The sequence below is a fragment of the Coturnix japonica genome, chromosome 9 (assembly GCF_001577835.2).
Source record: "Coturnix japonica isolate 7356 chromosome 9, Coturnix japonica 2.1, whole genome shotgun sequence".
Classification (NCBI taxonomy): domain Eukaryota; kingdom Metazoa; phylum Chordata; class Aves; order Galliformes; family Phasianidae; genus Coturnix; species Coturnix japonica.
Window position 1 is genome coordinate 2,614,589 of NC_029524.1, and position 13,627 is coordinate 2,628,215.

General features: G+C 45.6%; 1 protein-coding gene across 8 annotated transcripts in view; it reads left to right on the forward strand.

Moving 5' to 3' along the window:
* MAP3K13 (mitogen-activated protein kinase kinase kinase 13) overlaps positions 1 to 13,627 on the forward strand; it is a 55,747-nt gene that overhangs the window by 38,256 nt on the left and 3,864 nt on the right. For all 8 annotated transcript variants that reach the window (XM_015871170.2, XM_015871163.2, XM_015871165.2 and 5 more), the window contains 11 exons: positions 1,200 to 1,383; positions 1,862 to 2,053; positions 2,391 to 2,549; positions 3,908 to 4,066; positions 5,278 to 5,386; positions 6,335 to 6,444; positions 7,575 to 7,691; positions 8,199 to 8,336; positions 9,291 to 10,023; positions 10,968 to 11,038; positions 12,848 to 13,145. In XM_015871170.2, coding sequence (XP_015726656.1) covers positions 1,200 to 1,383; positions 1,862 to 2,053; positions 2,391 to 2,549; positions 3,908 to 4,066; positions 5,278 to 5,386; positions 6,335 to 6,444; positions 7,575 to 7,691; positions 8,199 to 8,336; positions 9,291 to 10,023; positions 10,968 to 11,038; positions 12,848 to 13,145 — 2,270 coding nt within the window. The remainder of the gene's footprint in view (positions 1 to 1,199; positions 1,384 to 1,861; positions 2,054 to 2,390; positions 2,550 to 3,907; positions 4,067 to 5,277; positions 5,387 to 6,334; positions 6,445 to 7,574; positions 7,692 to 8,198; positions 8,337 to 9,290; positions 10,024 to 10,967; positions 11,039 to 12,847; positions 13,146 to 13,627) is intronic.

Sequence of the window (13,627 nt, forward strand, 5' to 3'; positions counted from 1 at the left end):
CAGGTAGAAATACATCTCTGAGTTTCTCCATGAATGTGTTGTTTTCCTTATTGAAAGAACACGTGTTGAGGGTTGAGCTTTGCCCTGCAGATCTGAAGGGATTTTTTGCTGTAGGTGAGCACTGGTGTAGAGCTCGGTGTGCAGAGCAGGTGCTGGGCTGGCTCTCCTTCACTGTGCCCACAGCTGGAGGCACTGCTGGGGCTGATTGCTGCGGGGAAGGCTGTCAGGTCAGTCCTAAGGAGCCTTAAGGACACTCATCCCCATCAGTGGAGGCACTGTCCCACTGTAGCTGGATGGCTTTGTGCTGCCCTGATGGGTCTGTGCAGGCACACCTTTCTTTTGTTTCAGAAATCAGTGTGTTGCTTCGGTTGCTAAATAATTCATTCTCTAAATGACAGCTTTTATTGAGTTGCAGGAAATGAACTATTGCTTGCCTTTCATCTCAGCGTCTGAGGGATGTTGTGGTAGTTTCAAGGTGACTCGTAGATAGAACAGCTTTCTGTTCTGCTGTTCTTTAAGCAGCTTAAACAGCGCTGCTGGACCATGCCAGCCGCATCCAGATAACAGTGTGCAGTACTCAAGAGGAGCAGCCCTATAAGCTTTATGTGCTTGTTTGACAACTGCTATGTACAATGTTGGTGCAGGAAATACCTGTTTTTGTGAGTGGTTGTGGCTGACACGCTCTGTGTTGGGTAGCTCTGTGGGGGTTGGTCTGGATTTTACAACCTGCTGCTTCTGGCTTTCTTCATTTACTATTTTTGCTCACCTTCTAAGAGGAAAAAACCTTTTTCTGGTGTCAGTTATGAACATTGTATGTTTCTTATCTCTGTTTTTTCTGTGGAGTCATGTAACTAATAACAGATACCATCATCCTTCAGTTTTGGAGCAGAGGAGCTGCTCCCTAAAGTGCCACCCCATCGCCCAGCTCTGCTAAGTGGCTGCTACCTGTTTCATCCATGTGGCTCACCCAGTGTCAGCTGTAGGGTGGTTGAGAAGAAACAGTTTGGGGACAGCCAGAGAAGAGCTGGAGGAAAGAGCTGCTGGGGCTGAGCATCTTGGTGCTGGGAGACGCCATCTCCCACCCATGGAAAATCCACTTTGAGATACAGTGGGGGAAGTGGAAGGTGCTGTCTTGCTGTGATCTTATAGCAGAATGTTTTTGTGGTCCTTATTCACGCGTTTCCTTTGCCTGTGCCTAGATACATGGGAGGTCCCATTTGAGGAGATCTCAGAGCTGCAGTGGCTGGGCAGTGGTGCACAGGGAGCTGTTTTCCTGGGCAAGTTCCGGGCTGAGGAAGTGGCCATCAAGAAAGTGAGAGACCAGAACGAAACAGACATCAAGCACCTGCGGAAACTCAAACACCCCAACATCATTGCCTTCAAGTAAGTGGTGGAGCTTGTGAGAAACATACCAGCACTGCCTCTGTCCAGGGGAGAGCAATGTGCATTTGTGCCCTGGGCGAGTTTGTGATTCCAGGAACTGAGTTAGGCTGACCGTAGGGCACAATGCATGGTTATCCTCTGCTTCCTTTCTCAAATCATTGTTGTGAAAACAAAACCATGGCCACCATTCTCACCCAGCACTGCATTTTGCTTGAAGGCTTGTAAAATGCCTACTGGGAACTCTGAAACTACAGAGGTAGGAAACTGAAGGAAACCCACTCTTGTCATCAGTTGGATTCCTTCTATGCAGAGCATGGAGAAAGCATTCCCTTCCCTGTGCAATTAGGAGAGCTGTTATTATGGCCTTGCCCTGGTGGGGTAGGCAGGTTGCTCTCCTGCCCCTTCATTGCCACCTTTAAGAGTTCCTCTGGGACTTGTGGTCTCCTTATCCTCACTAGCTGTGTGTTTCCTTTGACAGGGGAGTCTGCACTCAAGCTCCATGCTACTGTATTATCATGGAGTATTGTGCACATGGGCAGCTCTATGAGGTCTTGCGAGCAGGGCGGAAAGTCACTCCTCGGCTGCTTGTGGATTGGTCCACTGGGATTGCTAGTGGGATGAATTATCTGCACCTTCACAAAATCATCCATCGAGACCTCAAGTCACCAAAGTAAGTCTCCAGCTATTAAATGTGCCTCAGCTGTGACTTAATTGTAGGTGTTTCCTGTTTCCATTAGCCTGTGACAAGTCTGGGATGGTGATAGGACAAGGGGGAATGGTTTTAAACTGAGACAGGGGAGGTTTAGGTTGGGTGAAAAACTTCCTCCTAACATCCAGGGGGTGGTGACACACTGGAACAGGTGTTATGGTTTTGTAATTTTTGCTATTGGTATGAGCAACGTGCCTTCATCAGTCGGGCATGTTGATTAAGAAGAAACTGACTCCCAATGGCTGTTGCAGTGCAAGAGAGCTCACAGAATGCTGATTTCTTCTTTTCTTTCCTTCAGTGTTTTAGTTACACATACGGATGCAGTTAAAATCTCAGATTTTGGTACCTCTAAAGAACTCAGTGATAAAAGTACCAAAATGTCTTTTGCGGGAACTGTGGCTTGGATGGCCCCGGAGGTGATACGCAATGAGCCTGTTTCTGAGAAAGTGGATATCTGGTGAGTAGGAGAATTGTTTTAGCTGAGTATCTTCACCTTCTGTTTAACCAGTTGGTTTTCTTTAGTACCTATATAGTCAGCCCACTTTTCTGTCCTAAGGAATGCTCCATTGTAGACCACTTTTCTTCATCCATCTGGTGTCCTGAACTATCACTGGACCGTGGGCTGTGGCAGAGAGAAATGACATGTAGATGTCACACTACTAATAACGCTTGAGGGAGGACTGAGCCTTAAGGCTCCTTTGGGATGACTGCACAGTTTTGGGGTCTTCATAGGAATGGCATCTCAGTTCCTGCCTTGTTGTTTCTGCATATTGAATGGTAGTGGCCAGGTCAAATGCCCTTCTCCCTGTTTTACAGCCAGGATGTTTGTTTCAGCAGGCTACAGCAGAGCCAGCTTTTCTGGGAGATGCTCTTGGGTTGTTTTGGAAAGAAAACACATCCACCATTTGTCTCCTGTCCTCCCTTTGAATCACAGGTTCCTTAGGAGGAGTGCTGCAGTACTTCTATGCTCAGCTTTCTGCCTTTCAGGGTGGCTCAAGAACATTGTGTGGAGCATCATGTCTGATGCTCTGCTGGGGACTGTGAGCACTCCTTGACTCCTTTTCCTGGGTGATTTAGAGGTGGTGCTCTTTGGTGTGAACCTAAAGGTGCCTTTGGCCCATTCCTCTTCTATGGAAGCAGTGGGGACTGCTCAGACTCCTCCTCGACATCCATTCGTTCCACAAGATGAGTAAAAATGATGTTCATGAATGCTGACAACAAATGAGAACAGATCCTAAGCAGCTTATATGTCTGCTCTCTCTCATCCTTCACAGCATGCTTGAAAAAAGAAATATATAATCTTATCAGGAGTCTTGAAAATCCTTTGCCAGGTCTTAATCATAACAAAGCTGAAACCAGATGAGGTTTCCTGGTGGCTTGTCCAACATCCAGGGCCACTGTGGGCAACTGAGTACAGAAAAGGAACTTTTGGCTGGGAAAATAAAGCTAAATGACTTATTAAAGCAAAACAAGACCCTACAGCCTTCGCTCTCTTGCCTCTTATCAGGTCTGTCTATCCTGCAGTAGGTGATCTGTTTGTACCAGTAAGAATAGTCAAAAGACTCTCTTCGAAGAACTAACTTTCTTCATTTAACAAGAATAACGTTTCATGCATAGAGAAAAATTTCTGATGTGCTTTCAGGAGTTTTAAAGCCTAACCATGAAACAGGAAAACTTGTGCTACTGGGTGTTCAGCCAAGAACTGGGCAGGAGAGGAAAAGTGACCTGGTGTGTGCAACAGGTTTATGAGCTCCTGATGTTTCTATTGAATTGAATTCACATGGGTGTTTTTCTCCTTGCTTGTTTTTCCATCAGGTCATTTGGAGTAGTTTTGTGGGAGCTGCTGACAGGAGAGATTCCCTACAAAGATGTGGACTCCTCCGCCATCATTTGGGGAGTGGGCAGTAACAGCTTGCACCTTCCTGTTCCTTCCACCTGCCCAGATGGCTTCAAAATCCTCATGAAGCAGACCTGGTAAGAGCCTGAAACCCAAACAGGCCTGCAGCTCACTCCTAGTAGTGTAACTGGTGGGAGTGTTGAACCCAGAGCATAAGGTTCTTAAATACACTCACAATTGTCACAAGAACAGGTGTGAAAATTCTGAATTCCTTGTGGCTTCAGGCCTGTGCTCCAGAAAGGACATTTGGAGTTCAGAGGAGGTGGGAAGAGATGTGTGTGGGTTGAGCAGGCAGGGCAGGGCTCTGGCTGGCTGAAGAACAAAAGGATTTTTGTTTATCTGAGCAATGAAAACTCTTCTGAAGTGACTGTTTTTTTTAACAGAGAGAAATTCACACTTTAAGTATGAAGTCAGGATTTTCCACATGTGACGTAGCTGTAGGAAGAGCTTTCAGTTACTTCAGCTTGCCAGGTTAGAGTTGAAATTCCTGGTCTCAGGGTTACGTATTAGTGCTTAATCTATGTAATTTAGCCTTGACATGGAGTTTTAGTGATCTTCCCACTCTTCTGTGTTACACCAGCCATCTTCCCAAAGGCACAAAGGGGCAAATAGGGCCAAAGCATCTATGGATCCTTTAAATGCCTTTTTACCCTCATGATCATGAGGTGCAGCAGTTTGCAGGGCTGCAGTATGTGTGCTCAGTCTGATGCTCTGCCTAACAGTGCTTCTATACATGGTTGCAAGGTGCGGGAGGTTGTCTGTGCCACTTTGAGCACTGCGTACATGTGCGGAAGTAGGTGTGTAGGGGAGAGGTGTCTGGAGAAGCTGATTCTTGTCCTGCACGCTGAATCTGGTTCAGTCTTGAAGCTTAAAGGTACAAATGGATTTCTATTTCAGTAGGATCTTGCACAGATGCTCAGGGTGTTACACTACTGTGTGGGCTCAGGCACATACACATATGGGACTGAATATTTCCACAGACTTAAATTAATTGGAGAATGAAATGAGATCTGTGTCTTCTTGACTAACAAGTTAGGAGCGGTTTCACTTTCTATTATATCTTTCCTGTTTTCCTACTTTTAAAGACCATCACAAACCTGAAACAGAATCCAAACTGTGTCTAGATCAACAATCTTGCATTCAGCAAAAGACACAACCTAAAAATGCTCCTTTGCTCTAATTTGTCAGCTACATAAGAGGACTAATGCCAATGAGAAGCATTTTCAGAAGGGCAGCAATAGCTGGCAATGTTAACCTTATCTCATGGTGGGTGTTTGTTTTGTTCCAGGCAGAGCAAGCCCCGGAATCGTCCCTCCTTCCGACAGACACTGATGCACCTGGATATTGCATCTGCTGACGTACTAGCTACTCCTCAGGAAACCTACTTCAAATCACAGGTAACCCAGGCTGTAGCTCATGAGAAGTAGGCGGCTGCATGGGTTTGGTTTCACACCTTGCTCCAAGTACAGCAAAAGTCAAAACGAGTGATTTCAGTTTGATTCCTGGGGAGAAGCAAAGCTGATGGGTGTTTTTACTTGAGTTTCCACAAACTGAGACCTCTACTGGCTTTGGGCAGGACCTGTCTCATTCACTTCTCTCTGAGACTGCTGACTTCAGAAGCTCTGCTCTCAGCTCCAGGAGGCTGCAACACTGTTGGGAGGAACTGTTCTTTTTATAGTGAAGATGAGCAGGGTGGGCAGTGGGACAAAGAGCTCTCACGGGGCTGTGAAGGTGCTCTGGGGACTCTTAGGGAAAATCTAAAAGCATATGATCTAGAGATCCCTCTGAGCCCTACCCCGTAAATTATCAGCTGCTCCTGGGGTGGAAGTGAGAATGAAACTGAGCCTCCAGAACAGATGTTCTCTGTGGTGTTGGGGTGCATGAGAGGAAGCAGATGTGTTCCTTAAAGCTGCAGGAGTTAGAGCTTCAGGGGTTATGATATCCTGCTGACAGTCACCCCTGTCATGTGTATAGCCTTCCAATTTCCTTTGAAAACTAAGAGGGAAGAAAATCATAGAGTCATAGGATCATAGAATGGCCTGGGTTGAAAAGGACCCCAATGATCATCCAGTTTCAACCCCCTGCTGTGTGCAGTGTTGCCAACCACCAGGCCAGGCTGCCACATCCAGCCTGGCCTTGAATGCCTCCAAGAGACATTAGGAGTGTCTCTTATTTTTATCCTTTTTTGGTAGAAAATGCAGATACATTTTATATGTCCAAACTGGTGTACAAAATTGAAAATATAACATGAAATTGTTGAAACTAGACATGCTGTGATGTTTTCTTTGGTGCAACCAGAGATCATTAATCCTCTGTAAATACCTCAGAGTAAATTGCTTCCCTAGGCTGAATGGAGAGAAGAGGTGAAGAAGCATTTTGAGAAGATTAAAAGCGAAGGAACCTGTATCCACCGGCTAGATGAAGAATTGATTCGCCGTCGAAGAGAGGAGCTGAGGTCAGTTGATAGACTCGTTTATTGTTCGTGAACCCAATCCAGCCTTCTCTCCTCCAGCACCACCATCCCAGCTCCCCCAGCCTCCCCTCATGGATCGTGTCCTGCAGCCCCCAGACAGCCTTCATGTTACTCTATTACTGATTGCTGGATTTGGTGCTCCCGGTGATATAAATTCAGATAGCCTAGAGTCCTTGTGAGTTCAGAAACTCATGCAGTTCCTGCAGGCACTCTGAGTAACTGTTGGAAGACCATAGAGAGAGAAACAGTGGGACTTGCTCCTGCTCTTGGGCTGCCTGAACAGTTTGCTCGAAGCAAGAGAGGGGCAAAGGCTTGTGTATTTACCAGGAGATATTTATTCTTTGAGCTTTGGTGTTTGTGATAACAGTGCAGAAGCTGATAGACCACAGTGAGAAATGTACCTTACAGTTTGCTGTGAGCTTTCCCATCCCTGACGCTTTCTTTGGGTCATTTGTTTCCCGAGAAGTGAATACAATCCTATTTATCATCCCACTGAAATTGATTGTGAAAGCTAGATCAACTTAAAAAGCAAAGCAGAATGTTTATTTAAGAAAGCAAATTGTTACCTTCTATGATACAGGTTTGCAAATATAGTTATGACAGAGAAATGTAGAATGCCAAGTATGTCAAGCTGGAAAAATCAAAGGAAGCCTTGTTCAACCAGTTTGCTGTAGTTGTCCATCAATGTTCCTTAGCCCTTGGAGGCTCTCAGAGGCCGTGTTTTCCAGCTGTGGTTTGAGGTGCATTATGCAATTGTACCATAGCTATAAGGGCATATTGCTTTTTATGAAATGCAGGCTGATGACTTCTGTGCAAACAGGATAATTAAGGCTTGGCTGAAGGGCTTATGGATGCATGTGAGGCATTTTCAGCTTCCCTCATGAGAAGGTGCTGCCACTCGTTTGGGACTGTTAAACACTTTCTGAATTTCTAATTTATTCTTGGTTTCAAGCTCATAGTTTCTGTTTGCTGTTAGCTCTATATGGGGCTTACGAGCAGTGCAATACTGCTGGCTCATAGAAGACCTTTTCTTCAGCCTTGTTTCCTTATTCTCCTGTCTTATCTGCAGACATCAGGCTCTGGAATCATGATTTTTGTCTTCTGATTTTCAGGCACGCGTTGGATATCCGTGAGCACTACGAGCGGAAGCTGGAGCGAGCCAACAACTTATACATGGAGCTCAGTGCTATTATGCTGCAGCTGGAGGTCCGTGAGAAGGAGCTCATAAAGTATGTATCTATGGGCAGAATGGCATGCCACGCACATGGCAGTTTGCACAGTGGACAATAAGCCAATCTAAGCTACATAGGAGTACTTAAAGATTTAATATTCCCTGACATTATTCCAGAACTAAAGAGAGAGGGCTGGCATGCATAGATGGGCTCCTTAAGAATAGAGCATTGCAGACCATTTAATGCATTGTATCTTTATACCATGTTTACTGGCTTTAAGGCACCTTTCCCATTTGATGTTGGCATCCTTTGGCCCCTTTGTAAAGGGAAAAGTGTTGCTGTTCTGGACTGTAGACCAGGGCTGTGTTCCAACTGCCTGATCTCTGCAGAGAGAATTTAGAAGATGACTCTGTCCTTTCCCAGAACAGCATGTTGTGTTGCACGCAGCCATAGCTGAGAAACAGGCACACAGTGTGCTCACTGTACAGCTGTGTTTCTGTCTAGCAGGAGCTGCAATTGGATAGAAGGAGAACTAATCTGCTTTATTCTTGCTAAATGTTTCAGGAGGGAGCAAGCAGTGGAAAAGAAATATCCTGGGACTTACAAACGCCACCCAGTCAGACCAATAATCCACCCCAATACAGTGGAGAAGCTGATGAAGAGGAAAGGGGTGTCCCATAAACCAGGCAGCCAGACTAAGCGGTAAGAAGTAACAGCCTCATTCTGTGCCAGGAAACAACTGCAGATCCCCACTGAGATGAGCAAACTGCTTCCTTCCTTTGAATTTGACCACACAGAACAGGCCAAAGGAGTGTTCACTCTTGGGCCTGGTCTGATGGTCAGAACCACAGCTGTTTAATTACCTTCAGGTCAAAGGGATGAATCCTGCCTTCACCTCTACCTACGCAGCTCTAAGGAGCTGTTTGGTCCATATGACCTTTTCCACAGGCTATGATGTTTTCATAGGAGGTATATCTCATTTGTGTCTTGAGTTCTGGAGTCCAATTAAAGAATATTTAGATAATCTCTGACTTGAATGACTGTAAGCAGGATGAGGGATTGTGGAAATGAGCCTGCCCTTGAGGAGGTTGGATTCATTGTTGAGAAATGAAAGAGGGATTTGGGAATTCAGGCTGTCCTTTCAGTTATTTCCTCTCTGCATGACTTTCAGCAAATGAGATTCTTTGGAAAGTTGTTTGTTTTCCTTTTCTGGGGTTTCCAAGAGTTAGAGAGTCCTGATTAATGGTGAATAATGACTTCCAAATTAATATTAAAATGTGCCTCTAACATGGGCTGGCTGATACCGTCAGCATATTAGAGGTTCTATTGTGCTCAGCATTGCATATGCACATAGTGAAAGATGTGCCCTACACTGAGGCTTGAAAAAGAGCAGTTTGGGGAGCAGGTCATTGAAGTGAATGGAAGAAGAAGAGTATGTGGTTGATATTGGGAAGAACAGCAAGATGGGCTGAATGGAAAAGGCATTGAATGGGGGGAATCAAAGGAGCCTAAACACAGAAGTCTCAGACTGCTGGAAGGAGGGAGGCATGTAGACTACAGAAAGCAGAGTATGCTTATAGCTGCTACGTCTTCAAGCTGATGATGTTGTTTCTTAGTTTGTGGTCTGACGTTAAGCTTTTGCTGACTGTCTCTCAGACCAGATCTGCTGAAGTCGGAGGGCATACCCAGTGCAGAAGCAGCATCCAATGGCTCACCAGTCTCAGGAAGTCCCAAAATGTCAACGCTGAGTGGCAAAAGTCGCTACCGCAGTAAGCCACGTCACCGCCGGGGGAACAGCAAAGGCAGCTACAACGATTTTGCAGGGATCTTGAAAAACCAGCCTGTGCAAGATGATGCACCCCCACCTCCACCTCATAATCATTCTCATCACCCCGGTCTACCACAGCAGCATGGCCACGGCCATCACTCACGGCTTCATGCCCACGGACAGGATATTGCCAACTGTGCAAACAACTTACGGTACTTTGGCCCTGCAGCAGCACTGCGGAGCCCGCTCAGTAACCATGCACAAAGGCGGATGTCTGGTTCCAGCCCCGACCTCATCTCCACTGCCATGGAAGCAGATTGCCGGAGGAATCTAGAGAGCCAAGAGAGCAAAGATGATCACTGGGAGTGTTGCAAAACAGATCAGTACAACTCCTGTCTCCAGTGCCAGGAAGAGGACAGTGGTCAGGTACAGATGTCATCTGTTGAAACAGGAGTGAGCCGTTCTCAGTCACCAACGGCTGTTTCCCTATATGAAAACGCGCAGTACATTGAGAAGGTGGAGGATGAGGACTTCAGCAACTGCACGTCAGCATCTGCTCTAGGCACACCACAACACATGGCGTCCTCAGTACTACCTTGCAAAGCAAGACCCATTCAGAAGGTAAGGACGACACGGTGATTTAGAAAAAAAAACAGAAATACAGCCTTGGCCACGGTCTTGGGAGATGGCGCTTTGCAGCAGCTGTGGGACACCATCCTCCTTGACTGAAAGCTGTGGCTCTGGGTTAGCAGATTTGCTTGGAATATATAAGCACACTGACCTGGGACTGCCAGAGTCAGAAAGGTATTATGGCACAGTTGTACAGAAACAGTTCTTTATTCCTTCTCTTCTATTTGAGTGATAAGAGAGGTAGGAACTGGTCTGAGTTCAAAAGGAAGGGAAACTGAGTCCAGGAGGAAGAGTGAAGGAAAAGAGGATACCAGAGCTAAGAGTATGGTTTGGAGCCCAGAATGAAAAGAGGATGAGCTCGTATTACAAGATTGATAGAGTCTGAACTGGGACTTGTGAAGGAGAGGAGGCTGTGAAGAACCAAGAATGCAGGGAGTGTATTTAGATGGGAAAATGAAAACAAAAGTCTATGTGCTCTCTGAAGCAGAAAATGGAACAAAACTCAAGTTTTCCAGTTAGTGAATCCCACCAGCAAAGGGATGTCATCACCAGTGCTGCTCTGGGTAGGCCCATGTGGAAGAGATTGAAGTGGTAAAGCTAAAGAGTGACAGATCAGCTCAATAATTTATGTTGGTTTCTATGCATTACTTGGTTTGCTTCTGTTTGGGGGAGTGGGTGAGATCCAAGATGTTATGTTCTCACTGCCTGAGGTATTTCCAGTTTATTTCTATGTCCATCTCTCCAAATTCAGAAATGGTAGCGTTAGGACTGCCTGAAATAGTGCCCAAGTAAGACCAAGTCCAAGTCAGTTCTATTTTTGTCCAGTCGGTTGCAGCCTGCTAACACAGTGACTTTGTCCCAGAGGCCCAAGGAGCAGCCCTGAAGTTGTGTGCTTGTTCTTTGTGCTATCATCCTTGTCCTTTGTTTTCTGCCAGAGTGGCGATGACTCCTCAGAAGAAGAAGAGGGCGAAGTAGACAGTGAAGTGGAGTTTCCTCGTAGACAAAGGTAAAAGGTGAATTCACTCTAATCTCTCTTTGATAGGGTGAATTTCAGCAGATCTGTGATAGCAACTGCACACCAGCTGTGCTGGCAAGAGAACAGAATCACATTCAGTGCGTCCCATCTGCCCTCAGTGATCCTTCATATTGACTCACTGCTTTCAGCCTTTTCTGTTATCTCCAGCATGGCTCTCCTGTTCCCGGGCTGTTCAGAGCACAACTTGGTCACTCCTGTTTAGCAAGAGTTAGCACAATTCAGCCTGTCAAAATAATCTGTTTCACCACAATCAGACTGACTGATTGTTGGGACCCTCTGTGGGCTCCTTCAAAAGCTGCATTAACTGTTTCTGCAGCGGGGCTGGCTCCAGAACTTTCATGTTTGCATTCAAGTAGGATATAAGAGCTAAGTGAGAACACAGCTGGTCAGGTCTGTTGGTATTGCCTGTAAAAGAAGAGACTTGAAGGGTATTTCTTTCTTAAGCATTTGTAATAGTAGACCTTAAAGGCCTGTGCTCTTTGAAACTGTAAATTGTTGCAGTAACTTTATGAAAACCACTGCTTGAAGTGCAGAAGTGATCCAGAGGGCAGGTAAGCTAAGGGCTGTTAGGAGCAGAGCAGAGAAGATAAAAGCCATTGCATTCATTCATAGCACACCTGCAGCTTGAATCCTAAATGCCACCTTCATTACCCTGGCTAAAAGACCGTGATTGAGTTTGAGAAGGTTCAGAGAAGTGTGACAAGAATAGTTAGAACTGGTTTCCATAGAAGAAATTAAATCCACAAGAAGTCTTTGTCTAGCAGGAGGAGAGGCTGTAATGGAGGTACGTGGGATTGAAAGTGAAGTGGAGAAAGTAAACAAGGCAAGATTCCTCACATTCAAGTTAGGGACACCTAGTGAAGCGAAGAATGGGTTGAAAATGAATATAGAGTGCTTTCTCCACCCAAAACATTTCAGGTGTGCAGTTCATTGTCAAGGAGTGCTGTGGAAATCAAAACAATAAACTAGTTGTAAGTGTTCAATTTACAGAGGGTCGGTCCATCAGTAGCTGTTAATAAGCACAGTCATCCAGGCTTGATCTTCAGCTCAACAGCCTGAGCTTAGACTGGGAAGATACGCCAGGAGAAAGCTGGCTCTGTCTGCATACCCTGCTCTTGTACTTCTTCCTCATTATTTCTTCTTGCTGAGAGCTGGAGATAGAATGCTGGGCTAGATGAGTTTTCTCTTCTTGTGCGTGAGGTTGTTGCTTCTTCTGTGATTTACTGTCCTGGGGAAAAAATTGCCTTTCCTGAATTCAATGTGGTGACCTATTGTGACTCTCCTGGTATGTTCTCTCAACTGGTGCTTTCTACCGTTGCTGTTAAGCGCTGACATGAGGTGATTTCCACATTCAAGCAATGTGCATATACTTAAATCCTAGGCTGGCTGTTGGGGCTGCCACCAGGTGGTGCAGATATTACAAATTCATTTAGCTTGAGCCCTATAATATAGCCTTTCTTTGGGGAAAAGGGCTGTCATGGATGAATATGCTGCAGAGTAGATCAGCTAGTATGGACGTGTAAGAGATGAGACCAAAGAACAGATGAATTTATGATTCTATGAATTTAAAGATGCAAATCTTTAACTAACTCGTTCGAAAGGTGGTAGAATTCCATAGCTCCAAAATAGGAAAGGCAGCTCAATGCTGCAGAGCTCTTGCTGCCAGCCTTGCAGATCAGTTATGACTCAGCTGATGTGTACATATGATGGAAAGAGGCTGCTTTTCTTCTGCAATAAGAAACACTGTGATAGAAGCTGAACTACTCCTTTGGTTTGCAGACCTCACCGCTGCATTAGTAGCTGCCAGTCCTACTCGACCTTCAGTTCGGAGAACTTCTCTGTGTCAGATGGAGAGGAGGGGAACACCAGTGATCACTCCAACAGCCCGGATGAGCTGGCTGCCAAGCTGGAAGATGAGCTGGCTGAGAAGCTGGAGGACATGTTGTCCCAGACTCCAGAGATCCCCATTGAAATCTCCACCCAGTCCGACGGGCTTTCAGACAAAGAGTGTGCTGTGCGGAGAGTCAAGACTCAGATGTCTCTGGGGAAACTCTGTGCAGATGAACACAGCTGTGAGGTGAGTTGTGAGTTTCCCAATCCTCTCTTCAACTCATTGGGTAATTAAAAGAAAAAAAGAGGAATCCAAGGACTGGGGTGACTGCCTAGAAAGTGCTGTAGATGTACTGCACCGAGGAGGTGATTTGAATAGCTGGTCTTTCTTGCACTTGTTCAGATAAATAGATGAGGTGAAAGCAGCACAGAAGAAGCTGAACATAATCTACCAGCTGGGATGAGTGCAGTATTTTGGAAGGTCATTGGATTTGCATTTGCTTTAAGTGGGATAAAAAAAAAAAAGCAATAAAACAGATAATGAAGTGGAAGGGATATAAGCTGTCTGCCTCAGACTTAGCCATTGGCAGACCAGTGATGAAGCTAGAACAGTTTTCTTTCTTGTGCTGTCTTTGTAGCATTCAGGAGAGGGAGGGCAGAACACTCTGTGCCGTTTTCTCATCCCCCTGTCTTTGTGTGATGATGATGCTCTGAGCAGATATTTTTCTG